Source organism: Notamacropus eugenii, chromosome 5 (genome assembly GCF_028372415.1).
Source record: "Notamacropus eugenii isolate mMacEug1 chromosome 5, mMacEug1.pri_v2, whole genome shotgun sequence".
Lineage (NCBI taxonomy): Eukaryota > Metazoa > Chordata > Mammalia > Diprotodontia > Macropodidae > Notamacropus > Notamacropus eugenii.
In genome coordinates, this window is record NC_092876.1 from 272,179,290 (window position 1) to 272,207,243 (window position 27,954).

The following is a 27,954-nucleotide window of genomic DNA, read 5'->3' on the forward strand; positions in this document are numbered from 1 at the left end:
GCCGTGCTAATATAATAAAAATGACAATCCTACCCAAATTAATATACTTATTTAGTGCCATACCAATTAAACTATCAGACAATTACTTTCTAGAGCTGGATAAAATAATATCAAAATTCATTTGGAAAACAAAAGGTCCAGAATATCAGAGGGACTAATGAAAAGAAATGCTTGGGAAGGTGGCCTAGCACTACCAGACCTCAAATTGTACGATAAAGCAGCAGTTATCAAAACCACTTGGTATTGGCTAAGAAACAGAGAGGTAGACAAGTGGAATAGACTTGGCACTCAAGACGCAGTAGGCAAGGAATACAGCAACCTTCTGTCTGATAAACCCAAGGACCCCAGCTTCTGGGATAAGAACTCACTGTCTGACAAAAATTGCTGGGAAAACTGGATAACAGTGTGGTGGAAATTAGGAATAGACCCATACCTGACACTGCACACAAGAATAAAGTCCAAATGGGTACATGATTTAGGTATAAAGATTGATACCATGAATAAACTGGAGAAGCAAGTGTATTTATCAGATTTATGGAGAAGGGAAGAATTTTTTACTAAAGGAGAGATAGAAAGCATTATGAAATGCAAAATGGATAACTTTGATTACATTAAACTGAGAAGTTTTTGCACAACCAAACCCAATGCAACCAAAATCCGGAGGGATGTAGTAAATTGGGAAAGAATTTTTACAGCTAAGCTCGGGGATAAAGGCCTCATTTCTAGAATATATAGAGAACTGACCCTTATGTATAATCATACAAGTCATTCCCCAATTGATAAATGGTCAAAGGATATGAACAGGCAATTTTCAGAAGAAGAAATTAAAGCTATCTATAATCATATGAAAAAATGCTCTAAATCACTATTGGTTAGAGAGATGCAAATCAAAACAACTCTGAGGTACCACATCACACCTATAAGATTGGCAAACATGACAGAACAAGAAAATGATAAATGCTGGAGAGGATGTGGGAGAGTTGGAACACTAATTCATTGTTGGTGGAGCTGCAAGCGCATCCAACCATTCTGGAGAGCAATTTGGAACTATGCCCAAAGGGCTACAAAAATGTGAATACCCTTTGACCCAGCAATATCGCTACTAGGACTATATCCCCAAGAGATCATAAAAATGGGAAAGGGTCCCACATGTACAAAAATATTTATAGCAGCACTCTATGTAGTTGCCAAAAACTAGAAGTCAAGGGGATGTCCATCAATTGGGGAATGGCTGAATAAATTATGGTATATGAATGTAATGGAGTACTATTGTGCCATAAGAAATGATGAACAAGAAGACTTCAGAGAGGCCTGGAAGGACTTATATGACCTGATGCTGAGTGAAAGGAGCAGAACCAGGAGAACTTTATGCACAGCAACGACCACAGTGTGTGAGAGTTTTTTCTGGTAGACTTAGATTTTTGTAATAACACAAGAACTTCTTACAAAAAAAAAAAAAATCCCAATGGTGGTTCTCAAGGCAAAATGCCTTCCACACTCAGAGAGAGAAATATGGAAGTCACTCACATAATGTAACAGATCATGTTTGTGTATGTGTATGTGTTTGTGTATCATGTTCTGATTTGTTATATGATTTCTTTCATTTATCTTAGTCTGACTACATAGCATGACTATAGTGAAAATATACTCAATAGGAAAGTATATGTAGAATCTATACAGAATTGTATGCAGTCGTGGGGAGGGAAGGGGGGAGTGGGGGGTAGGTGGGGGGGATAAAATCACAATTGTATGGCAGTGATTGTTAAACATTAAAAAATAAAAAAATAAAAAAAAAAAAGAAAATCAAGTTAGAGAGGTGGAGGAAAAACTCGGAAGAGAAATGAGAGACATACAAGCAAAGCATGAAAAACAAGTAAACACCCTGCTAAAGGAGACCCCAAAAAATGCTGAAGAGAATAATACCTTGAAAAATAGGCTAACTCAATTGGCAAAAGAGGTTCAAAAAGCCAATGAGGAGAAGAATGCTTTCAAAAGCAGAAATGGCCAAATGGAATAGGAGATTCAAAAGCTCACTGAAGAAAATAGTTCTTTCAAAATTAGAATGGAACAGATGGAGGCTAATGACTTTATGAGAAACCAAGAAATAACAAAACAAAACCAAAAGAATGAAAAAATGGAAGATAATGTGAAATATCTCATTTGAAAGACAACTGACTTGGAAAATAGATCCAGGAGAGACAATTTAAAAATTATGGGACTACCTGAAAGCCATGATTAAAATAAGAGCCTAGACATCATCTTTCATGAAATTATCAAGGAAAACTGCCCTGAGATTCTAGAGCCAGAGGGCAAAGTAAGTACACAAGGAATCCACCGATCACTCCTTGAAAGAGATCCAAAAAGAGAAACTCCTAGGAACATTGTGGCCAAATTCCAGAGTTCTCAGGTCAAGAAGAAAATATTGCAAACAGCTAGAAAGAAACAATTCAAGTATTGTGGAAATACAATCAGGATAACACAACATCTAGCAGCTTCTACATTAAGGGATCGAAGGGCATGGAATATCATATTCCAGAAATAAAAGGAACTAGGACTAAAACAAAGAATCACCTACCCAGCAAAACTGAGTATAATACTTCAGGGGAAAAATTGGTCTTTCAATGAAATAGAGGACTTTTAAGCATTCTTGGTGAAAAGACCAGAGCTGAAAAGAAAATTTGACTTTCAAACACAAGAATGAAGAGAAGCATGAAAAGGTGAACAGCAAAGAGAAGTCATAAGGGACTTATTAAAGTTGAACTGTTTACATTCCTACATGGAAAGACAATATTTGTAACTCTTGAAACTTTTCAGTATCTGGGTACTGGGTGGGATTTCACACACACACATGCACATGCACACGCACACACACATAGAGACAGAGTGCACAGAGTGAATTGAAGAGGATGGGATCATATCTTTAAAAAATGAAATCAAGCAGTGAGAGAGAAATACATTGGGAGGAGAAAGGGAGAAATGGAATGGGGCAAATTATCTCTCATAAAAGAGGCAAGGAAAAGACTTATTAGTGGAGGGATAAAGAGGGGAGGTGAGAGAAAAACATGAAGTTTACTCTCATCACATTCCACTAAAGGAAGGAATAAAATGCACACTCATTTTGGTATGAAAACCTATCTTACAATACAGGAAAGTGGGGGATAAGGGGATAAGCAGGGTGGGGGGGATGATGGAAGGGAGGGCATGAGGAGGAGGGAGCAATTTGAGGTCAACACTCATGGGGAGGGACAGAATCAAAAGAGAGAATAGAAGTAATGGGGGACAGGATAGGATGGAGGGAAATATAGTTAGTCTTACAGAACATGACTATTATGGAAGTCATTTGCAAAACTACACAGATTTGGCCTATATTGAATTGCTTGCCTTCCAAAGGGAAGGGGTGGGGAGGGAGGGAGGAAAAGAAGTTGGAACTCAAAGTTTTAGGAACAACTGTCGAGTTCTGTTCTTGCCACTAGGAAATAAGAAATACAGGTAAAGGGGTATAGAAAGTTATTTGGCCCTACAGGAGAAAAGAGAAGATGGAGACAAGGGCAGAGAGGGATGATAGAAGAGAGAGCAGATTGGTGATAAGGGCAATTAGAATGCTCAGTGTTTTGGGGTAGGGGTAGGGGACAAAAGGGGAGAGAATTTGGAACCGAAAATTTTGTGAAAATGAATGTTAAAAGTTAAATAAATAAATAAATAAATTAAAAAATAAAAAAAAAAAAGAACTTTGGAACTGATTATGTGAAATGGGAGACACTGGCACAGGTCTGCTCAGCATGGCATCCCCACATCTGAGAAGGTGCTGTGCTCTATGAGCAAAGCAGAATTGAGACAACTCAGAGGAAACTCAAGATGCACAAATTTAGATCATCTACCCCAAATGTTCACACGGATTATTTATGCCCAGCCTGTGGTAGAGCATTCCAAGCTCATATTGGTCTGATCAGCCATAGCTGGGCACATTGAAACTTGACTCTAGCATGGTGATATAATCTTGGTCCTCTTCAAAAACAAAGGACAACCACCAACCAACATGTTTGTACTAAGAAATTTATCATTGTTAGGTTAGTTAGAAAGAGTCTGCATAGAAAGAAAGTGCAGGAGTAAGTGGATTATGTTGGGATGATGTAAAAAAAATCCATAGGCAAGAAAGAAAAATGACCTAGGAGAAGAGAAAAGGGAGAGAAGAATGGGGTACATATATAAATTATATATATATATATATATATATATATATGTTTGTGTAGATATATGTATATACAAAAATATGTATATGTTTATATGTGTGTATGTATGTGTATATATATGTATGTGTGTATGTATAGGTGTGTGTGTGTGTATGAGGTGTGCAGGGAAGAATTTTTATAATGGAGAAAATGGTTTGGGAAGGATAATGCTTTAACCTCACTTCTATCTAAATTGGTTTAAAGAGAGGAAAAAAATACCCACACATATACACACATAATTAACTGATAATAAAAACAGGGAAGTAGGAGTGGAAATGAATACAGGAAAGGGACAGTTGACAAAAAGGAGGACAGATAAAAGAAACAAAATCAAAACAGACTTTAGAGGAGGGATGGGATAAGAAGAGAAAGTAAAAATAGACCTAATTAAAAGGGATAAGGAAGAAAATTACTTCTTCCTAAAAGGCACCATAGAAAATGAAGTAATATCAGTACTATACATGTCTACACCAAATAGCATAGCATCCAAATTTTTAAAGGAAAAGTTAAATGAATTATAGAAGGAAATAGACAGGAGTCCTATCCAATTCCTTCTATGATACAAATGTAGTTTTACATCTAAACCAGCGAGGGCAAAAACAGAGCAATAAAACTATAAACCAATTTCTGTAATGAATACTGATAAAAAAATTAAATAAAACATTAGCAAGGAGATTACAGCAGTATATCACAAAGATCACACAGTATAACCAGGTAGAATTTATACCAGGAAAGCATGGCTAGTTGAATATTAAGAAAACTATAAGCATAATTGGCCATGTCAATAACAAGAAAAACAAAAGTCATATAATTATATCAATAGATCAAGAAAAAAGCATTTGACAAAGTACCTCAGCTATTCTTATTAAGAGCACTAGAAAACATAGGAATCAATGGAACCTTTCTTAAAATGATAAGTAGTAATTTTTCTGAAACCTGAGCAAATGTTATCTCTAATAGGGATAAACTAGAAGCCTTTCCAATCAGATCAGGGCAGGTAGGAGGTATAGTGAAGTAAGTGCTGGTCCCTGAGTCAGGAAAATCCGAGTTCAAATCCAGCCTCAGACATTTACTGGGTGTGTGATCCTGGGCAAGTCACTTAAACCTTGTTGTTTCTTTTTCCCCATCTGTAAAATGAGCTGGAGAAGGAAATGGTGAATATTTTTGCCAAGAAAATCCCAGATGGGGTCACAAAGAGTTGGATACCACTTTAACAATTAGCACCAACAAAAAAGATGCCCATGTCACTACTATAATTCAGTATTGTACAAGAAATGCTAGCTTTAAGACAAGTAAAAGAAAATGAAGGGATAAAAGTAATCAATAAGGAAACTAAACTATAGTTTTAGCAGGTAATATAATTATATACTTGTAGAACTGTAAAGAAGCAACAAAAACTTAGCTGATATAATTAATAACTTTAACAAAATTGCAAGATCTAAAATAGATCCACATAAATTATCAGAATTTCTATATAAACAAAACCAACAAAACCCAGCAGCAAGGGATAGAAAATAAAATTCCACTTAAAATAGCTGCAGACAATATAAAATTCTTTGGAGTCCACCTGCTAAGATAAACCCAGGGATCATATGAACACATCTACAAAACACTTTTTACACAAATAAAGAGAGATCTAAATAATTGGGAAACTATTAATTATTCATGGGTAGACCAAGCCAAAATAATAAAAATGACAATTCTACCTAAGTTAATTTACTTATTTAGTGTCATGCTAATCAAACAAACTTACTTTATAGAACTAGGAAAAATAGAAACAAAATTAATCTAGAAAAACAAAAAGTCTAGAAAATCAAGGGAATCCATGGGGAAAAAAAACATTAAGGAGGTGGCCTATCAGTTCCAGATTTCAAACTATATTGAATAATTTATGTAGAATTATCATTTTTAGTAATAGTATCTTTGTCGAACCATAAATAATGTTTCTCTAGTTCTTTAAATCTGACTTTATTTATATAAGATGTTCTATAACTATGTTAATACAGTTCCTAGGTTTTTCTTGACAAGTGTACTCCAATGTACTTTATATTGCTTTGGCAATTTTAAATGAAACATCTCTTTCTATCTCTACTTGTAATGCTCTGCTGGTAACACATAGAAATGCTGGTGATTTAAATTTGTTTATTTTTTATCCTTCTACTTTGCCAAAATTACGAATTGTGTAAACTATTTTAAGTTGAATCTCTAGGATTTTCCTAGAATATCATTATATCATCTGCTATTGCTAACATTTCTTGTACAATATTGAATAATAGTGATGATAATGGGTATCCTTGCTTCTTTCTCGTCTTTATTTTCATTTTTCCCCCTCAGTGTTGACTTTGATTCCCAATAGCCAAAAAAGACAAAAAAACCCCCTCAATAAACAGTACTTAAGTTGTCTCAAACTCAAAATAAGGGTTTGCTCAATGGAGATAATGCCAGTACTTTCATTTATCTCTTTTAATCGGATGCCTGGGTAGAGATACAGATTTTTGACAAAAGTTTATCATGAGTGATGTTCCATGTAGAAAGGAGACTCAGACCATCTCATGTGGGTTTTTTTCCTCCCTAAAACAGCTGTGCTCCTCAATGTGCTACTATATTGGCCTCCCTAACTTTTCTGTTTCCAGTCCCTCTAGACTCAGTTCATCTAACTGCTGGGCTGTTGTGCTCTATTCGTGGTGTTCCTACCTCTTTCTCAGAAAAAAAGGACTGTTTGAGCCTTAATTATTCCTGATATTTGTGGATTAAAAGCTAGACTGACTATTCATGTGTCTTGACATTTATAACCTCAAGAAATGCAAAAACCAAGTAAACCGTACTTCTATACCTGTTCCCTTGGTAAGCTTCTCATTCAGTGACTCAGTCAAACTATTCTGACCTCACCTCTGGTTACCACTTTTGAAGAAACAAAGCCTGATAGCAAGGGAGCCGGATCCCACTGCTCTATATGTGTTTTTGTCAATTTTTTATTACTGTACTTAGTTTTAAAAACAGAAGAGGTATCCACCTCAGCAATGTCACCATGACAATTTGAGTTACCAAAACAGAAATTTAACTGCAGAGAGAGAGAGAGAGAGAGAGAGAGAGAGAGAGAGAGAGAGAGAGAGAAGAAAGAGAGATAGAGAAGAAATAGAGAGAGAGAGAGAGAGAAGAAAGAGAGATAGAGAAGAAATAGAGAGAGAGAGAGAGAGAGAGAGAGAGAGAGAGAGAGAGAGAGAGAGAGAGAGAGAGAGAGAGAGAGAGAAGGAAGGCAGGACAAAAGGAAGGAAGGAAGAGGAGAAGGAGACATAGGGGTAGAGAGCTGCTCCCAGCTGCTCCAGAGCCAGCCACCCCCACAGTGGCAGGCCCAGATCCAATAAACTTGGCTGCTGTGTCAATGTCCCTTGAGACGTCGCTAGTTTGGAATCCACATCTGAGGACAATTGAGGTCAAGGGACCTGATGCTGCCAAAATGCTGAGGTTCTCATCTGTCCGAATCTCTGGCTATTTTAGTACCACAGTAGATAAAGGTCTACTCAGTAGCTGAGAGCTGCTCTTCACAAGGGCAGGGGCAGAGACGAGCTTGGTGCAGGCATACATTCTCAAGGGGTGAGGGGCAAAGCTGAAGAGCTGCCAGCAGAGCAGAGGAGACAGAGAGTGGGGTCTAAATCACTCTTGATGAGAGAAATGCAAATTAAAACAACTCTGAGGTACCACTTCACACCCATCAGATTGGTTAATTTAGCAGAAATGAAAATGATAAATGCTGCAGAAGATATGGGACAATTAGGTCACTAATGCATTGTTGGTGGAGTTGTGAGCTGATCCAACCATCCTGGAGGACAATTTGGAACTATGCCCAAGGGGAAAACAAATGATACATACTCTTTCACCCAGATATACCACTACTAGGTGTGTGTCTCAAAGACATCATAAAAAAGGGAAAAGGATTATATGTACAAAAATATGGTTGTTTCATTTCATGCCTCAGCTGCCTGGAAAAGAGAATGTCTCTTCTCTCTCTTCAGAGATACCAACTTTCCCATTAATCTCTACCAATATCTGCAATAATAACACCAGGCCAGAATTTGGTGATTTTTTATAAAGGAGAAGAAAAAGGGAGAATGCCGTAACAATGAAAATACAATGAGCAGTAGGGGCAAGAACTAGGGAAAGTTTCTTGGGTAGGAATAAGTTGGCAGCTCTTTTTGCAGAATCACTTCTCTTTCACTAATTCTTGGTTGTCATAGGAAAGAAGGACAGCTGGAACTAGGGTAAGTTGAGTTGTTAATGAGAGGTGCTCCCTATCAATGGAAGAAAGGTAAAATAGGGAAATGTCTTGACACTGTGTTTACATTGTCTAAACAACGATCACTCTAAGATCCCCACGGATTCTTGAAAACATAATAGCTCTGATCATTGTGTTTAGGGAGAGAAGTCCATCAAAATCTCAAAAGAGAAAAAAGTCTTGCAAAGACACTCGATGCTGCCCATTGTGTGGCATGAACTAGAGAATAAACTCTTATCTCCTGCCAGTTGATCAGAGTTCTTCAACATACAGTTCCTGAAAGCCAAATTCAAAAAAATCACCAAATTGTGAACCCCAAGGTAGCATCTGCTTGAGTTTCTCATCTCCAAAACAGTGCTGTATAGTCTGGGAACACCAGAACCCAGGTCTATAAACTGGTAGCCCAGTCTTACGGATTCAACCAGATGCATATGTCTCCTCCTTTTTGCACTCATTTCCTTTCTTATAATTTTGTAATAACCTAGTTGACTTTTCCTTATCAAATCTCTCCCATACCTTTAATTCTTTCATAAAACTACCTGAATTATCTTTTTATATACATGTCCAAATATATCCTTCCTTCTCCACTCAAAATCCTCTATTGCCTCCATAAATTCTGATACACCCTGAATAAAGTACATATTCCTTATTTTGACATTCAAAGTCTACAAGAACTGGGCACCACCCTTCACTTCCAATCTCTTGTCATATCACTTCCCTCAAGACACCAGCCTAATGACTATTAAATTTTCCTTTTATACATTAATTCAATTGAACAATTATTTACTAAGCACCTTCCATGTGCTGATCATTCTATTAAACTTTGGGGATATAAAGAAAAATATTTAAAAGTTCCTTCCCTGAATGAGTGTACTTTCTACATATGAACACGTAAGTACATATTATGAGGTTTGTAAGTCAGGAAAGCTTCCTAAATCTTAGTCAGTTGCAACATTAGCCTTGATATGTAACTGACTCCCATTAATCTAAATGTGGGAACAAGACTAACTCCTGTGGTTCTATTCCTACTTTACAGATGAGGTATATTCTTTATACTCCTACCATTGAACCTCAAGGTTCAATAAGTCCTCAGTACTTCATTTTAGGAATAAACAATTGGTAAGCATGCTTTCTAATACTGTAAACAATCTGAAATGGAGATCTTAGACAATGCAATATGGCAAAAGTAAATTTTGGAGGGAAGACATGATTAAAGTTAGACTTGCATGAGTGGTATATTATTATACGGATGTTCAAGTGGGAAGTTGGGTTGGAGGTGCAGGCAAGTAGGAAGGGAAACTGACAAGGAAAAATATGGCTTTCCCAACTTTGCAATGTTGTCCACATCTGACTTGTATCTCAAAGGGAGTAGATCACTAATGTGAAGAAGCAGAAAATTTGTTTAAGATCTCAGTGACAACTAATGGTGCTACTTGCACCAGAAGACTCTCCGGTCCTTCCTGATTTTCCTGAGTGCATCCTTCACATCCTTGTTCCTCAGACTATAGATCCAGGGGTTTAACATGGGGATGATTGTGGTATAGATCACTGAGGACACTTTCTGTTGAATGATGTTACTGGTTGATGCAGGCTGACAGTACATGAAAATGATGGAGCCATACAGAACAGCCACAGATGCCAGATGGGATCCACAGGTACTGAAGGCTTTGGACCTGCCTTTAGCAGAATGGATCCTGAGGATGCTGGAGAGGATGAAAGCATAAGAGATCAAGATAGGTAGAGTGGTTACCAATGAGTTGATCACAACGAGAAGCATCACCAAAAGCTCATTGATGAAGGTGCTAGAGCAGGAGAGCTTCAGAAGGGGAGAAATGTCACAAAAATAATGACTAATAACATTGCTTCCACAGAAGGACAGTCTGGCTAGACCACTTGTATGAGTAATGGCTCCAAAGACCCCCATACCATACACTCCTGCCACTAGCAGAAAACAGATATTCTGGGACATGGCAATGTTATAGATCAGGGGGCTACAGATGGCAACATAACGATCATAGGCCATGGCTGTCAGCATGTAGCAGTCAGCAATACCAAAAGTACAGAAGAAAAAGAACTGGGTCAAGCACCCTGAATAGGAGATGATGTTCTTCTCTGATACAAAGCTCACCAACATTTTCGGGGTAATGACAGAGGAGTAGCAAAGATCTATGAAGGACAAGTTACTGAGAAAATAGTACATGGGGGTATGAAGCTGGGAACTGATCCTGATAAGTAGGAGTAAGCCCACATTCCCCACTACAGAGAAAATGTATATTTGTATGAAGAGTAAGAAGAGGGGAAGCTGGAGTTCTAGTTGGTCTGTTAATCCCATTAGGATAAAGTCTGTGACCATGGAATGATTCCCTGTATCCATTGTCCTCTGAAATTTGAGGTGAGAATCTGGAAATTGGGAAAAAAGGATGTTGTTAGACAGAGATAACTATTTGCCAATGTCTGCTGACCTAAGATTTCATGAATGGTATAATTTTTTCTTGAACTCAAGAGCAGCAGTAGACACAAATACCTATGTGTATTAATAGTGTTAATATAAACCTAGATCATAGCATTTAAGTCTAAGATTTCAAAACCATTTAAATATCCTATAATCTAATCAATACCAACACAATAAATTCTGTCTACAATAAAAAATATTTGCTGAAGTAAAGAAGAAACTCTGTCTACTTAAGAAATCTCAGAATAAGATGAAGATACAACAAAATAATGGACATAATATAAAATAAATTTATTTTTCTGCAGGATAGAATGATAAAATAGTATCATACACAAGAAAGAAAACCAGAAAATTCTTCAAATGGAAATATTTAGAAATAATGATGACCACCATGACAGAGGTAGAGGAGAAATCAAAGAGAGAAATTTTAATGATTATTGAATTTCTGAAAACTATGATAGAGAATCTTAATTCCACATTTCAGAAAACATAAACTAAGTGATAACTTGATCACTTTATTTTTTAAAAAAAATTTAGACTCAAAGACCAGAACACAAATACAGAGTAGAGGAAAGAAACAAAAACTAATATGTTAACACTTAAATATTGGGATGTAAATACAATGTAAGAAAGAAAAAAAAAAGGCAGAACATTAGGAAGGATTCAAGATATATATCAATACATTTTCAATTCAAGAAGTCCTGTACGATAAATAATACATGTTGTGTTGAGAACTATCCATATTTTCTTTGCTTCACTGTAAATTTTCTTTTGTTCTCTGCTGTGGACTTTTTTACTTCGTTCTTTTTCCCCTCTCCCCTCCCCACCGACACCCTAAGGCCACAATTAAGTTTGGTTATGTTTCTCTATAGGTATAGATATATACATACATATATAGACATATGCTTTCCCAAACAAATTCTACTCCTGGTCATTGTTTTTATGTTTGTGCATGTGTCTTGTTTCCTATCCCTCCTGTCTCCTCTACTTTACTTTTACCCACTACCTTATCCTCCTATTACTTGACAACCGCCCCCCCTGCAAAGATCGCTCCCCTATTCTCCCATTTCCATAAGTCTATATACCCTTCTATATTCCCCTTTTACCTATTCCCTGCCCCTCCCTTCTAAAAGATCCTTCACTTGTCCTCTCCCCCCTCCCTATGCCCTTATCATTTTATTTCCTCTGAATTTAGAAGTTTCATACTCTTCCAAATATGTATGTATTGTTCCTCCTTAAACCCATTCCCAATGAAAGTAGGTTCCCAGAACTACCAGCCTTTCCCCCCAATATAGTTCCTCTGTATCGTCTTCCTCTTGTGCCTCATTTGTAGAAAATAATTACTCCTTTTAGCTGTTCCTAAACGACTTTGCTTTTTATATCTGTATTATACTCTGGCTTACCCCAATCTTTCTTATGGGTTACCTAGCTATTAATAAGAATCTTAGACATATGTTTTACACTTACACATATAAAAAGTAAATGGTTTATTCTTATTGAATCCTTTATAATCAGTCTTTGGTATGTGCCTCATATTTCACTTGGCTTTTGTATGTCAAATCTTGTATTAAGTTCAGTTTTTTTTTAATGAATCTTGAAAATCTAATAGTTGAGCAAATGTCCATTTTTTTTCATTCAGGATTATGCTTAACTTTGCTGGTATGATATTTTGGGTCAGAACCCCAGTTTTTTTGCTCATTTATGTATAGTGCTCCGAGACCTGTGATCCTTTAATATCTCCCCTGCTAGGTCTTCTGTGACTCTAATTGTGGCACCAGAATATTTAAATTGTCTTACTCTTGTTGCTTGTAATGTTTTATCCTTGAACTGGGGGTTTCAGAATTTGACTATGATATTCCTATGAGTTTTCCTCATTGGATCTCTTTTAGATGGTGATAAATGGATTTTCTCTATTTCTACTTACCCACTTTTTCTAATGCTTCAGAACAACTTTCTTTAAGTATTTGTTGTTTTGTTGTATCAAGATTCCTTTTTTGATCATAACTTTCAGTTCATCTGATTATTTTTATGTTTTCTCTTCTTGATCTAGTCTCCAAATCTGTTGTTTTTCTTATAACTTGATCATTTTCAGCAGAAAACAATCCAAAATGCAACTCAAGACAAGAATTTCAAGTTTCAAGAACATAATAATATGGAAATGATAATATAGCAATTAAGACCAAAGATACCATGACTATCATGAACATTGTGACGCAGAATAAAAAAATAAATTTATGCTAGGTGAATTCAGTAAGAAGAATCAGGAAACAAATACACAATAATCACAACTGTGTTTGAAAGAACAAACATGAAATAATCAAAACTGATTGATTTGAAATTATAATGACCAAGTTTTCCCCAAAGAAGAAATCTGAGAAAATGCCTTCTCATCTCATTTGAATATGTGGGAACTATGAGCATGGAACCAGGCTGGGGTTTTCTTTTTTAAATTTGTGTTTGTTTAATTGAACTTTCTCCCCCTCTGTTTCTCTCATTTTTATGACAAATGATGGCTCTTTGAAGGGGATAGGAGGAAGAATTTTCTTGCAAACTGAAGGTGATACAAAAACAAATAACAGCAAAATTTATTATAAAAATGAAAGCATCATATTGCCAAAAAACTAGTTTCATTTTATAATATTTTTCCAGAAAATAGTGAAACCACAAAGTGGAAAACAAATATTTTAAAGTTCCCCTCCATTCCACCGCTTCTGAGAGCTATACCGAGATGTGAACTCATTGCTGTGAAGAATTGCCAGGGACAATGCAAATACAGAGCTAATCTGTAAATTCTTTTACAAAATTTTCTGGGGACCTATGAAATTGTGTAACTTTCCCTCTGTCACAAATTTAGTATGTATCATAGATTTGAACCCAGGTTTTCATGACTCTAAAACTAGTCCTCTCTGATATTGTGCCTCCCATATTAAAATTCTCATTGCTCCCATAAGAATAGAAGCAGAACAGGATTTTTTCTTTTCTTTTCTTTCTCGTTTTTTTCCCTTTTGCTCTTATTCTTCTTTCATAACATAACTAATGTGGAATTATGTTTAATGTTATTGTACATATATAGCCTATATCAGATTGCATGACATCTTGGGGAGTAGGGAGGGGAAGGAGTTGTTTCCTAATTTTATTGAATATTTCTATTTTCCTCAGAATAGTTCTCTTTTGGTACCTTTTGGAAATCTCCACTCTTTTGAGTATTATTGTCATATTTTTGAATATATTCAGAAGATGGAAAATTTCATTCACTGAAGAACCAAGAGGCCATTGTAACTGGATCAAAGAAAATGTATTAGGGTATAAGTATTTGAATACTGAAGTTATGGCAGGTTATGAAAAACTTTGAATATCAAAGAAAGAAATTTATTTATGATTCTGAAAGTGATAGGAAACTACAGAAATTCTTTGAGGAGGAGGGTGATAGCCAGTTTTAGGAAGATCTCTTTGACAATGGGGTAGTGGATGAAGTGGAGTGGAGATACTTGTGATAGGAAGACCAGTTAATGGACTATTGTAGTAGTTCTTGGTGTGAGATGATGAAGACCTTCTCCAGGGTGGTGAAAGAGAGAGAAGAGGAGAGATGTGATAGATGTTACAAAGGTAAAATCTGTAGACATTGGCAAAATACTAGATATAGGAATAAGAAAGAGTGAAGAGTCAAGGATGAAACCTACGTTGTGAGCATGGGTGCCTAGAAAGATAGTAATGCTCTTAATAAGGAATTTTTTTTCCAGAAAATAAATGATTTGGAGAAAAGGTAATGAATTAAGTTTTGAAAATATTGAGTTAAAAAAATGTCTATTGGTTGTTCAGTAGAAAATGTCTAACAGGAAGATGGAAAGGAGAAACTGAAGGCCAGCAGAAAAATTAGGGCTAGGTAAATAAATCTGAGAAATATCTTCAGAATGATGAGAATTGAATTTATGGGTAATGATGAGATTGCCAAGGGAAAAATACCAGGGAGGAATGAAAAGGGATCAAATTTTTTTAAAAATGGGATTCATGTGCAACATTTTAGGCAAAATATAGTGTATGACTTGAGGAAAATCTCCAATAATATATAGCACAAGCATGCAAGTTCTCTTCAAGGTGTGAATATTGTATCCACTTTTATTTCTGCCTGATGGTGGTTTTGAGCCTTCACTGTAACTGGCATGCCTTGACATCAACAAAATAAACACCAATTTGCCATGGAGAGTGGGAATTCTGTCATTACAAATTGAGTATTTATAAAGACTACCATTATAAAATGTCCTTAATTATACTAATTCCATAGTTCTAAATAGGGTCCAAACAGATGAAAAAAGGAGGATGGATGAAATAAGAAAGTGGATCCATTCTTTCTCTCCATCATCTAAGCATATACAGGGAAGGGTAGAGAAAGGGCTTCTATTCTCATCTCACTAAGTTAAAACAAATCATCAGTGTGTGTCTCAGGCATCCCTACACACTCTTCAGTTCACAACCACCTTTTAGTTAAAGCATATGAAATTTGATTACTTGCCTTATTTCAGTCAGGATTAGAAGAATCAGTGGATTGATGATGATTTTCCTCAATCTCTTATAATGTGAGAATAATTCACAAAGGTTATTGACCCAGCAATTGTCAACTGACAGGATTTTGATGATGATGCTTCAAGGGTAGGATTGTTAGAAATTCCTGACAAAGTAGAGGATAAAATAAATGAAACAAAATAAAAATAATCTTTTTCAATTAACTACCAGGTAGAAGCATAACAAACAACCACCTTTTCTCTGAGCTGCTTAGTCCAGGTAAAGAAGGAATTTTATTTGTCTAATGAATATCTCAAGGAAAATTTCTCCAAGAAAATGAATGAGAATTGCTGGTCCTTGCTCTTTCTTCACTCCAGAGGTTGATCTCTCTGGGAAAGAAGCAATTGCAGGGAGTGTGTTTGTCTCTAATTAATGACATTCCCATGAGCATTTCTCATGTCTAGAGAAGAAATGAACTGCTTTCTTGGTAGGAGGAGCAGGAGTCATGGTTAAGTGTGGTGGTAAAGGTATGGACTGCAGTCAGAAGGAAAAAACAGAGAATCTCCCTAGATATTTCTGTGTGGTGTTCCCTCAGCTCATTGTTCTTATTTCTTTTACCCTAGGAACTGAGAGTATTTTCTTATAAAGCATAATATTTCCTGTTCCTTAAACACTCTCCACTCTTTGTTTCACAATTAAGTTCAGCTGTTCGGGTTTTCCTTTCTTTTTTACTATTATCATAAGAAAATTCTTCATATAAACCTCAAATTTCTTTAGATAAACTTGTTCAATTAAATATAATTCAGCAAGAATTTATTAAGCATCCATCATGTATCTAAACAATAGGGATATAAAGAGGGAGATAATAAGCATTTTCTAGCACTCACTATGTCTCAGGCAATATGCTAAGCAATTTTATAAATATTATCTAATTTAATCCTCACGTTACCCCAGTGAGTTAGGTATTATTGCGATTCTTCAGTAACTTCAGTTGATGAAACTGATGTGCGCAGAGGTTAAGAGGTTAAGGACCCAAGTCACACACCTAGCATCTGCACCCAAATTTGAAGTCAGGTCTTCTTGATTTCAGACCCAGCCCTCTATCCACTGCCCTACCAGCTAGCTGCATAAAGACAAAAACAAAATAAACTTTGTCTTCAAAGAGTTTCCTTTCTATTAAGGAAAAATCATATGGTCCTAGATAAATATAAAATAATCCAAGGAGGGGAAGGTCTTGAACACTTCAAGTCTTTGTGTGTCATTCAACTGAGCTTAATTCAACAAGAATTTCTTAAGGCCTTAATATGTGTGAAATTCAGTATTATGTACTGGGGCGGGGCTAATCAAATTCCCCTCTGACTCCGTTTGATTTATTCTAATCATTCTTATTAAAGGGGATGAATAGTGAAGAGGCTTCTTTTTTTGACAAAGTCAAATAACTTAGAATCATTGCATCACAATCAGAGAATTGGAAGGGTTCATAAAAGTAATCTTGTTCAATTCTCCAAAGTCTTGACCACAGTCACCATAATCCTTATGTGACAGCAGAGCCTTGAAATAATTTAAAGTATAATATGCTGGTCCAATGGTCCACAAGGAAGGATGAGGACATAGGTATTGGCTGGGAGACGCCCCTGGAGGCATTCTGTGGACAACATTGACATCAACAGTGACAGAAAAATGAAGGCATGTATTTCCCTTCATTACAATGTTGTCTAAGTTGAGACCTAGTCTGCAGAGGAATCTCTAATATCTAGGATGAAATAGAAAGAAGAGTCAATGTTCTAATGATCTTTAGATTTGCTATGTGGAGATTGAAAACATTCTGTTCTTCATGACATTTCTTAATGCATCCTTCACAAGTTCTTAACTCAGGCTGTACATGTTCATCATGGGGATCACTGTGGTATAAACCACTGAGTCTACTTTCTCCTTGGTCACACTGTTGAAAGCTGGTATATAAGTATGTATGCTTGTTCTTTGTTGCCGAAAAAGGCCATGCCATCAGAGAAATAATGACATGACTTGTACTTGACTTGGTTTTTTTTGAGGGAGGGCTGTGCGGGTCACCAGCCTCACTTCTCCTCCATAACCATCTGAATCCAGTGACCAGATATCCATCAGGCTGACTGGAAATGACCCAGGATGAGGCAGTTGGGGTTAAGTGATTTACCCAAGGTCACACAGCTAAGTGAGTGTCAAGTATTTGAGGTGAGATTTGAACTCAGGTCCTCCTGACTCCTGCTCTATCCACTGCACCACCTAGCTGCCCTGGGTATATAAGACTGATGTTGATGAAACCATAAAAAACAACAACAACAACAACAAAAAACAGCTGTCAGAAGGGATGCACAGGTGCTGAAGACTTTATAACAGCCCTTTGTAGATTGTATGTAAAAAATGCTTGTAAGAATGAAATGGTAAAGGACGAAATGGGAGAGTTGTAGCCAACAAATAAAATTCACCAGCAATCATCACAAAAACTTCATTAAAGTAAGTACTTGTTCAGGAGAGCTTCAGAAACGGGGAGAACAACATAGAAGTAATGATGCATAATATTCTCCAAACATAAAGACAGTCTGGCTAGACAAGCTGTAAGAGCATTCCTCGTGTACCCACCTGTCACTGCAGGGAGCATAATTAATACTCCTATAGACATTTACTTCTACTCTATGTGTGTCTCTAATTTTTAAGTGTGTTTCTTGTAAACAACACATTTGCAAGTTCTGGTTTCTGATCCATTCGGCTACTAATTTCCATTTTATGGCTAAGTGCATCCCATTCACATTCAAAGTTATAATTACTAATTTTGTATTTTTCTTCATCCTATTTACTCCCATTTATCCTTTACTTTCTCTTGTTTTACCCTATTCTTATTCAGATGTTTAATTTACCTCTGACCACTACCTCCTGAATTTACACACCCTTCGCAAGAGTCACTCCCTTCTCGGATCTCCATGTTCTACTATTTCTCTGTAAGTTAAGAAGATTTTTATACTCAAGTAAATGTATATGTTATTACTTCTTTAGCCCATTTCCTACGAGAATAATGTTCCTGTACTGCCCACCTTATTTCTTCCACTGTAAAAGTTCTTTCTTTCATGAAATGGTTAGATCCATTTTACATCTCCTTACTTAACTTTATTTTTATTTTTTAGAATCATTTTCTCAAAATCATCTCAAGCCCTTGTATTATCTTGACTGTAGCTTCACAATATTTGAATTGTTTCTATTTGCTTGTAATATTTTTTCCTGTATGTGGGAACTTTGAAACTTAGCTATAATTTTCCTGTGAGTTTTTATTTCAGGATCTCTTTCAGGTAGTTATTGGTGGATTTTTTCCAATTTCTATTTTATCCTCTAGTTCTACACATTCAGGGCAACTTTCCTTCATACTTTCTTGTAATATTATATCTGGACTCCTTTTTATCATGACTTTCAGGTATTCCAACAATTCTTATATTATCTCTCTTCAATCTGTTTTTCAGGTCAGCTCTTTTTCTAATGAAATATTTCATTTTTTTCTCCTTTTATTCTTAATTATTTCTTGATTTATGTCTTATGAAGTCATTAGCATAACCTTCCCCAATCCTAATTTTGAAAGTCTTTCCTTCATTAAGGTTTTGACCTCCTTTCCTAACTGGTGGACTTTCTTTTCACAATTTTCTTACATTGTTAATTTCTTTTCCCATTTTTTTCTCTATCTGCTTTATTTGCTTTTTAAAGTCTTTTTAGATTTCTTTCAATAGTTCCTTTTTCTACTTGTGACTATTTTGCATTCTTTGAAACTTTACACGTAGTTGTTCTGATTTCATTGCCTTCTGCTTTTGAATGTTGATCTTGCCTATCACCGTAGTAACTATCTATTCTCAGCATTTTTTCTGTTGATTACTTATTTTTTAAAATGACCTATTTCTACTTAGTTAACTTTATGTTAGAGTTGGACTCTGTTCCTAGGGTTTGAGGGATAATATTTCAGGCTTCAGGGTTTTTTGTGTTTTTGTTTTCACAGGTCTAACTGGGGGTCTTTGTCTCTGTGGTTTTTCAAATGTGCAATGATTCAAGGCCATGTGTGATCACTGTTCTTCTGGCTTATGCCTTGGTTCATGAGTGACCTCAGGCACTCCTCTCTCACTCTCTGAGCTGAGACCAGGACCCTCTGCACTCCTGCCAGTGCAAATAATCTCACTCCCAATACACTCAGAAACTCTCTACCAGCCCCATTCTTCCAAGAACGCAAGAATCACTTCACCCCTTAGCCCTGGAACTGAAACCAGGGACTGTGTTCTCCTATGAATGACCACAACTAATTATCTCTATCTGGACCCCATCAGTAAAGCTTTCATCATTGCCACTGAACTCCCCAGCATGTGTTCACTCTCCTCACATGTAGCCACAGTATAGGATTTGGTTGGGCTAATTTGCCTGGACCCTGTGTCCAGGGCTAGTAGAAAACCTTGCAATGTATTTCCTTAATGAGCCACCCAACACTGCCATCAAAAGCTCCCAAAGCAACAGCTACCACAAAGATAGCTGCTGCCAAGACTTGCTGCTTGTTGTTGGAGTGATTTCAGAGTATTTCACTCCCAGTCAGACCACTCTTCCTGCACATCAAGACTTTTAAAATGTCTTCCAAAGTTGTTAGGCAGGACAGCTGCTTTACCTGGATTTTTTTTTCTGTCATTTTAAAATTCAATTTAGGGTATTTTTAAAGATTATTTGGAGGAAAGTTTAAGAGAATCAGGTAATTTCCTTCCTTATTTTCTTCATAATTTTCTTCCCATAATCCCCTTGTTAATTGTTTTTCATCATTTCCCTGCACCCATCTCATTTATTTCCTCAATTTTTCCTCTATGATTCTTATTTGATTTTTTAAATCATTTGTTGCTCTTTCTTTAGCTTGTTCAGGGAAGCTTTTCAGGTTTATGTTCAATCACATTTTTTCCAAATATATACTCATTTTCATGTCATCTCCTGAGTTTGTGCCTTGATGTTCTCTATCACCATAGTAGCTATTTATGCTCAGAGTTTTTTATATTGTTCTTCATTTCTTTAGCCTCCTTGATCTATTTGGACTCTGCCCACCTTTGGGTAGGGAGAGTACAATCATTGTCCCAAGCTAAGACTTTTCCATGATGCTTTTTTCATCTCCTGGGTTATCTTTTTTTAAAAGTGTTTCCAAGGTTGTGTGGTAGGGATAAAGGTGTGATTAATGTTTGTCTAGTCTGAACTCTGGTCTTTATCTAGGAAGGACCTCTGTTCCATGGCAGCTACAAGTACTCCTCTTCTCCATGGAACTATGTTGTGGAACTGAGTGTGAGTCATGCCTATTAGTCAATACCTATTAGTACCTGGTCTTGTACTCAGTGCTGAGGTCCCTTGCAATAATTTTTTATACATTTGTTAAATCCCCTGACCCTTTCTGTGATGTGAGTGCCCAAAACTATGCCACTACCATGCTTTCTCCAGCTACCATAGCTGGGACTACCATCACCTGTTCCCCAGCCTATACTATGCCCCAATTTCATACAACTCTCTTACTGACCTCCCACCTTGTTTTGGGCTGGAAAATATATCACCCTGACCTAATTTTAGTTATATCACTCCAGAATTCAATGTAATATGTTATTTGCTTGAAAGGAAATGTTGGGGGAATTTGACTGCAGTGCTCCCTCTTGGCTAGCCTTCATGAAATTGGCACCTTATTCCGAAATTGATTGTCCCAAATGGAACAATATACTGCCACTTGGAGTTTCTTAATAATGCCCTTTAAAATTAAGATCTCTTGAAGTAAGTGAAGTCTAGTTTATAATGCAAGGTTGTTTCCCTTTTTGTGGCATTTGAGGTAAGTAATAAGAATCTTGCTGTTTTGAGAACACAGAGGAAATTAGATAAACCTACAGGTACTTCAGGACTCAGGAAAACTTTGCAAACTTTATGCAGGTGCAACATAAATCTTGATATTGGCCTTTTCCTATAAATCTATATGTTGGTTTCATACTATTCCTTGTCATGTCATTCCTACTTTATAGGTGAGGAACAATTTCTAACCAAGTACCACTGAATCTCAATAATAAATCAGTCCTCAGTGTTTCATTTTATTAAAGAAGAGCTGGTTAGCTTGTTTCTAAAACTGTCAGCAATCTGAAATGGAGATCTTAGATAACAAAACATGGCACAGGTAAGGTCTGATGGGAAACATGAGGTGGTATATTAATTTAGGATACTCTAGTGGGGAAAAAACTGGTGACATAAATTGTTGATAGTTGGGTAGAATGGATAAGCAAGTCAGGAAGGGAAATTGACAAGGAAAAATATGACTATCCCAACTTTGTAATGTTGTCCACATCTGACTTGTATCTTAAAGGGAATGAACTGCTAGTGTGAAGAAACAGAAACTTTATTTAAGATCTGAGTGACTTCTAATGGTGCTACTTAGACCAAGAGACTCTCCAGTCCTTCCTGATTTTCCTCAGTGCATCCTTCACATCCTTATTCCTCAGACTATAGATCCAGGGGTTTAGCATGGGGATGACTGTGGTATAGATCACTGAGGACACTTTCTGTTGAGTGATGTCGCTGGTTGATGCAGGCTGACAGTACATGAAAATGATGGAGCCATATAGAACAGCCACAGATGCCAGATGGGATCCACAAGTACTGAAGGCTTTGGCCCTGCCCTTAGCAGAATGGATCCTGAGGATGCTGGAGAGGATGAAAGCATAAGAGATCAAGATAGGTAGAGTGGTTACCAATGAGTTGATCACAACGAGAAGCATCACCAAAAGCTCATTGATGAAGGTACTAGAACAGGAGAGTTTCAAAAGGGGAGGAATGTCACAAAAATAATGACTAATAACATTGTTTCCACAGAAGGACAGTCTGGCTAGACCACTTGTATGAGTAATGGCTCCAAAGACCCCCATACCATATACTCCTGCCACTAGCAGAAAACAGATATTCTGGGACATGGCAGTGTTATAGATCAAAGGGCTACAAATGGCAACATAACGATCATAGGCCATGGCTGTCAACATGAAGCAGTCAGCAATACAGAAAGTACAGAAGAAAAAGAACTGGGTCAAGCACCCTGAATAGGAGATGATGTTCTTCTCTGACATAAAGCTCAGCAACATTTTCGGGGTAATGACAGAGGAGAAGCAGAGATCAATGAAGGACAAGTTACTGAGAAAATAGTACATAGGAGTATGAAGCTGAGAACTGATCCTGATAAGTAGGATCAAGCCTACATTCCCCATCATGGAGATAATGTATATTTGTAGGAAGAGAAAGAAGAGGGGAAGCTGGAGTTCTGGCTTCTCTGTTAACCCCATGAGGATAAAATGTGTGACCATGGAATGATTCCCTATGTCCATTGTCCTCTGAAAGTTGAGGTGAGAACCTGTGGAGATGGAAGAGAAGAATCTTATTAGACAAAGATGACAACTTGGCAATGTTTGTTGACCTAAGATCCTATAAAAAGATATGATTTCTTTTGTGAATTCTCAGCATCCCCAAATACCCACAGCTATTCATAAACTATTAATGTCAAAGTAGATCATAACATATAAATCTAATATTTGAGAAGGATGTTCAATATTTTATAGGGTAATCCATACTAACACCATAAAAACAACAATTTGATGAAAAAAGGAAGAACTGCATCTAATTAGGAAGTCTAAGAATAAGAAGATGATGAAACAAAATATTGTATATGATATAAAATAAATTCATTTTCTGTAGGACAGAATGATCATAAACAAAAAGGAAAGCCTGAAAAGTACTTGAATGGAAAGATTCAGAAATAGTGATGGCAAACGTGACAGATCTATAAGAAAAATCAAGGGTAAAAATGAATGATTATTGGACATCCTGAATGGTGTGAGAAAGAAAAAAAAATCTAATTTCTACATTTCAGGAAACAGAAATAACATTTCTCATAAAAATGGAAACTGTGTGATGCCTTAAACATATTCCACAAGATGTCAATTGAGAATAATGCAAAATTCTGTTCTTCAAGCCACAAAATATTAAGCTTCAAGACTATCATAACAAGAAAATTATGTTATATCAGTGAAGACTAAAGTTATCATGAATATAGTGAATACTTAGAAATATAGAAAGACATAAATTATGTAAAGCAAAGCAAGTATACACACACACACACAAACACACACACACTACAATGACTAAACTGCTGTTGCAAAGAAAAACAATACAAGGAAACAGATTGATGTGAAACCATAATGACCGATTTCAGCACCAAAAAAAAAAAAAAAAAAGAAATAGGAGAAAATGCCTACTTCCCTTCTTTGAATATGTGGAAACTATGGATGTGTATCACTGCTAGATTTTTTTATGTGATTGTTCTACTGAATTATCTTCTCTTTTATTCTCTGGAATAGTTCTTTGGAAATAGTATGAAGAAGATTTGTCTTAGGAATTATAGATGATGTAAAAAATGTTAATGATAACATTATTTTCACAAAAAAAGATATCATTTTCCAAAAGAAGACAGATCCATTTTATGTATTTCCCCAAAAAAAGTGAATGACAGAAAAAACAGTAATTGAATATTTTTAAAGTTCTCTTCCATAGCCCCATCTATGGGAGATGTATAGACCTGTGAAGTCATGGCTGTGAAGGAATGACAGAGATTTCCTTCAAAAAAGTAAATAAGCAGCTAATTATAAATTCTTCCTTTCAAATTTGCCTAGGGCCACTAAGAAATTGATAACTTCTCCAGGTTCGCAAAGTTCAAATTGATTAGTGATTGGCTTGATCCTAAGTTTTCTTGATCCCAAGGCTGGTCCTTTCAGTCACAGTCTCTCTCATTTTGAAATTCCCGTTGCTCCCATAGGAATACAAGACCAAAGTATAACTTTTATGGACTATAACAAGAGCCTCCTACTGGTCTTCTGTACTGTAGTCTCTCCCCTCTCCTATTAATTCTTCACATAATTTTCAAAGTTATCTTTCTAAGCATAAATCTGGTCATGTTGTAACTCTCCTCAAAAGTCATTAGTGACTCCATACTGTACGTTAATTATATTTCATATAACTTTTCCTGACAATCAATGTCATCCACAGTTTGAAAGCAATTACTTTTCCAAGGTGATTTCATATTCCCTAAAACACACCTTAAAATATTCATCCTTTTACTCTATCCTCGATAAACATTTATTTAGTAACAGCTATTTGCAGACCATGGCAGATATTGTAGGAATTCAGATAAGATATACTAAATTAATCAACCAACCAACAAGTTTTTATTAAATGCCAATACTATGTGCCTGTCACAATGTGTGCTTGAGATAGTCCCTACCTGAAAAGAGTGAGTCTTTGATCTCCTAAGCTTCTACTCTAGTAAGGGTGAAAGTCACTGAGAAAACCTGGTATCTTTGAAAGGTAGAGTATCTGGATTCAAATTCTAGTCATGTTACTTACTACCTGTATGATATTAGACAATTAATTAGCTGCTGAGGGCTTCAGTTTCTTCATCTTTAAAGAGAGAACTGGATAAATGAGTTCCAAATTCCTTTCCAGTTCTAAAACTACAATATTAAAGCCCAATGAAATGATTTTTTCGTTAAAAATTGTCATTTACAAAGCCATTCTTTAATTCTAAAAACTGTTGATGGAAAGAGACTTCTAATACATCAGCATGAATGTTTTAGGCCTCACTCAACTTCTCCTTATTTTTAATTTTTTTCAATATATAGTTCAGTTATTTTCGGTTGTTAACATTCACTTCCACAAGAATTTGAATTCAAAATTTTCTCTCCATCTCTTCCCACCCATCACCCCAATATAGCATGTACCCCATTCACCCCTTCCTCCAGTCTGTCCTCCCTTCTATTACCTACCTTTCTTCCATTCCTTTTCCCCTCTATTTTTCCTATAGGGCAAAACAGATTTGTATACTCCATTGCCTGTACAGTTTAATTTCCAGTAGCATACTAAAACAATTTTTAACATTCATTTTTTAAAGCTTTGAGTTCTGTATTCTCTTTTTCCCTCCCCACCCACCTTCCTTGAGAAAACAAGCAATTCAATGTAGGTCATACATGTGTAAAATGCAAAGCACTTCCATAATAGTTATGTTGAAAAAGACTAACCACATTTCCCTCCACCCTGTCTTGCTCTTCATTTATTCCATTCTCTCCCTTGACCTATCCTCCCACAATAGTGTTTGCTTCTGATTATACCTTTCCCCAATTTGCTGTCCCTTCTATCATATCACTTCTCCTATCCCCTTACCCTTTGCCTTCCTGCAGGGTAAAATAGATTTCCATTTCCAATAGAGTATGTGTTATTCCCTCCTTAAGGCAAATCTCATGAGAATAAAGCTCAATTATTTCCTGGCATCTCCCTGCTCTTACTTTAACATTGTAAAAGCTCTTTCTTCCCTCTTTTATGTGAGATGATTTGCTACATTCTACTTATCCCATTTTCTTACTTCTAGTACATTCCATTCAATAATAAATTTTATTTTTTTTAGGTATTCTCCCTTCATATTCTCCCTGTGTCTTCTGTCTATGTACACACACACACACACACACACATATACCCATGTACATATACACACTTACAGATTATATATCTGTATATAAGCATACATGCATACCCATACACACCTACATATATATACCCTCTAACTACCCTAATACTGAAAAAGGTCTCATGAGTTTCAAATAACATCTTTCCATGTAGAAATGTAAACAGTCAACTTTAATGAGCTCCTTAAGGCTCCTCTTTCCTGTTTACCTTTTCATGTTTCTCTTGATTCTTGTATTTAAAAGTCAAATTTTCTATTCAGTTCTGCTCTTTTCAACAACAATACTTAGAAGTCCTCTATTTCATTGAAAATCCATTTTTTCCTCTGAAGTATTATACTCAGTTTTTGTGGATGGGGGATTCTTGGCTTTAATCCTATCTCCTTTGACCTCTGTAATATCATATTCCAAGCCCTTTGATGCCTTAGAAGCTGCTAAATCTTGTGTAATCCTCATTGTATTTCCACAATACTTCAATGGTTTCTTTTTGTCTCCTTGTAATATTTTCTCCTTGACCTGGAAACTTTGGAATTTGACTACAATATTCCTAGGAGTTTCCTGAAGGTGATAGGGAACACCAGAGTTTATTGAGTAGGACTGGATGATATGGTCAGACTTGTGTTTAAGGAAGATCACTTTGAAAACTGGGTGGAGGATGGACTATAAAGAAGAAACTTGTGACAGGCAGAACAACTAGAGAGAATATGTGAAAAGTGTTATAAAGATCAAGACCTTGGCAACAAAATGGATATGGGAAAGAGCATGAGGAGTCAGGGAGGACACCTAAGTTGTGATCTTAGATGACTAGGTGAATGGTGGTGCCACAAACAGGAAAAAAATGTTCAGAAAAAGAAATGTTTTGGAGGAATAGTTAGGAGTTCTGCATTGGATATATTGAGTTAAAGATGTCTGTTGAATTTTCAGTTGAATATGTCTGATAACCAATAGGAGACTGGAAACTAAAAGCCAACAGAAAAGTAAAAGCTGAATGCGTAAATGTGAGAATGATCTGCATAAAGAAATAATTGAATCCTTCAGAACTGATGGAATCACCAAGTGAAAGAGTAGAGAGAAAAAGTACAGGGTACTCAAAGAACTATAAAGCTACATATACTCTTGGACCCAAGAATATCACTATTAGGTCCATTTCGCATGGTGATCAGGGAAAAAGTAAACTAACCCTGACATTTTAAGAATATTTATAGCAGCAATCTTTGTGGTGGCAAAGAACTAGAAATTGAGGGGATACTCACTCATTGGGGAATGGCTAAATAAGTTGTGGTATAGAAATGTGATGGAATACTATGCTGTAAGAAATGTTGAGTATGATAATTTTAGCAAAACATGGAACAAAAACTTGAATGAAATAATGAAGAGTGAAATCAGTGGAAGCAAGTGAATGTTGTATGCAGTAACAACAATCTTGTTCAAAGAATAACTGTGAATAACCAAGGTATTCTGAGTGTTCTATATATTCAAATCAATTACAAAGGACCTATGAAGGAAGTGCTTTCCTCTTTCAGAAAAAGAACTGAAAAACAGAAGTATCTGTATTGTGGTTTAAATCTCTACCTCTATCTGTCTAAAACACACACATATGTACACACACACACATACACACATATATACACATATATGTCTATGTTCATGCATATGAAATTGTGGCCTTATCTGACATGGTGTGAGGTGGAAAGGAATAAGATAGTTCAGAACTTAAAATGTAACAAAAAATAAAGAAAATTTAAATTTTTAAATGTAGAGGGAGAGGAGAAGAAAACAATTTAAAGTAAGAACAATAATATTTTAGGAAGTTTATTGTATATGTTGATGACAAGCTTCAATAATAACTAATTCTTGGATGATTTCTGCCTTTTAAGAACCATCAGATGCAGGAAGTGTAGAGATATAAATTGCAGATTGCAGACTGAGTGTAGGAGTTCTGAG

The 27,954-nt window shown here is 36.1% G+C and overlaps 2 protein-coding genes across 2 annotated transcripts; both read right to left on the reverse strand.

Annotated features, from left to right (window-relative positions):
* Positions 1-9,931: 9,931 nt before the first annotated feature.
* Positions 9,932-10,876, reverse strand: LOC140507853 (olfactory receptor 8D1-like). Its single transcript, XM_072615721.1, has one exon. It carries the CDS (start codon positions 10,874-10,876, stop codon positions 9,932-9,934), a length of 945 nt encoding a protein of 314 aa, XP_072471822.1.
* An 11,009-nt stretch (positions 10,877-21,885) lies between these two features.
* LOC140507854 (olfactory receptor 8D1-like) lies at positions 21,886-22,830 on the reverse strand. Its single transcript, XM_072615722.1, has one exon. The coding sequence runs from the start codon at positions 22,828-22,830 to the stop codon at positions 21,886-21,888; it is 945 nt and encodes a 314-aa protein (XP_072471823.1).
* Positions 22,831-27,954: the final 5,124 nt, after the last annotated feature.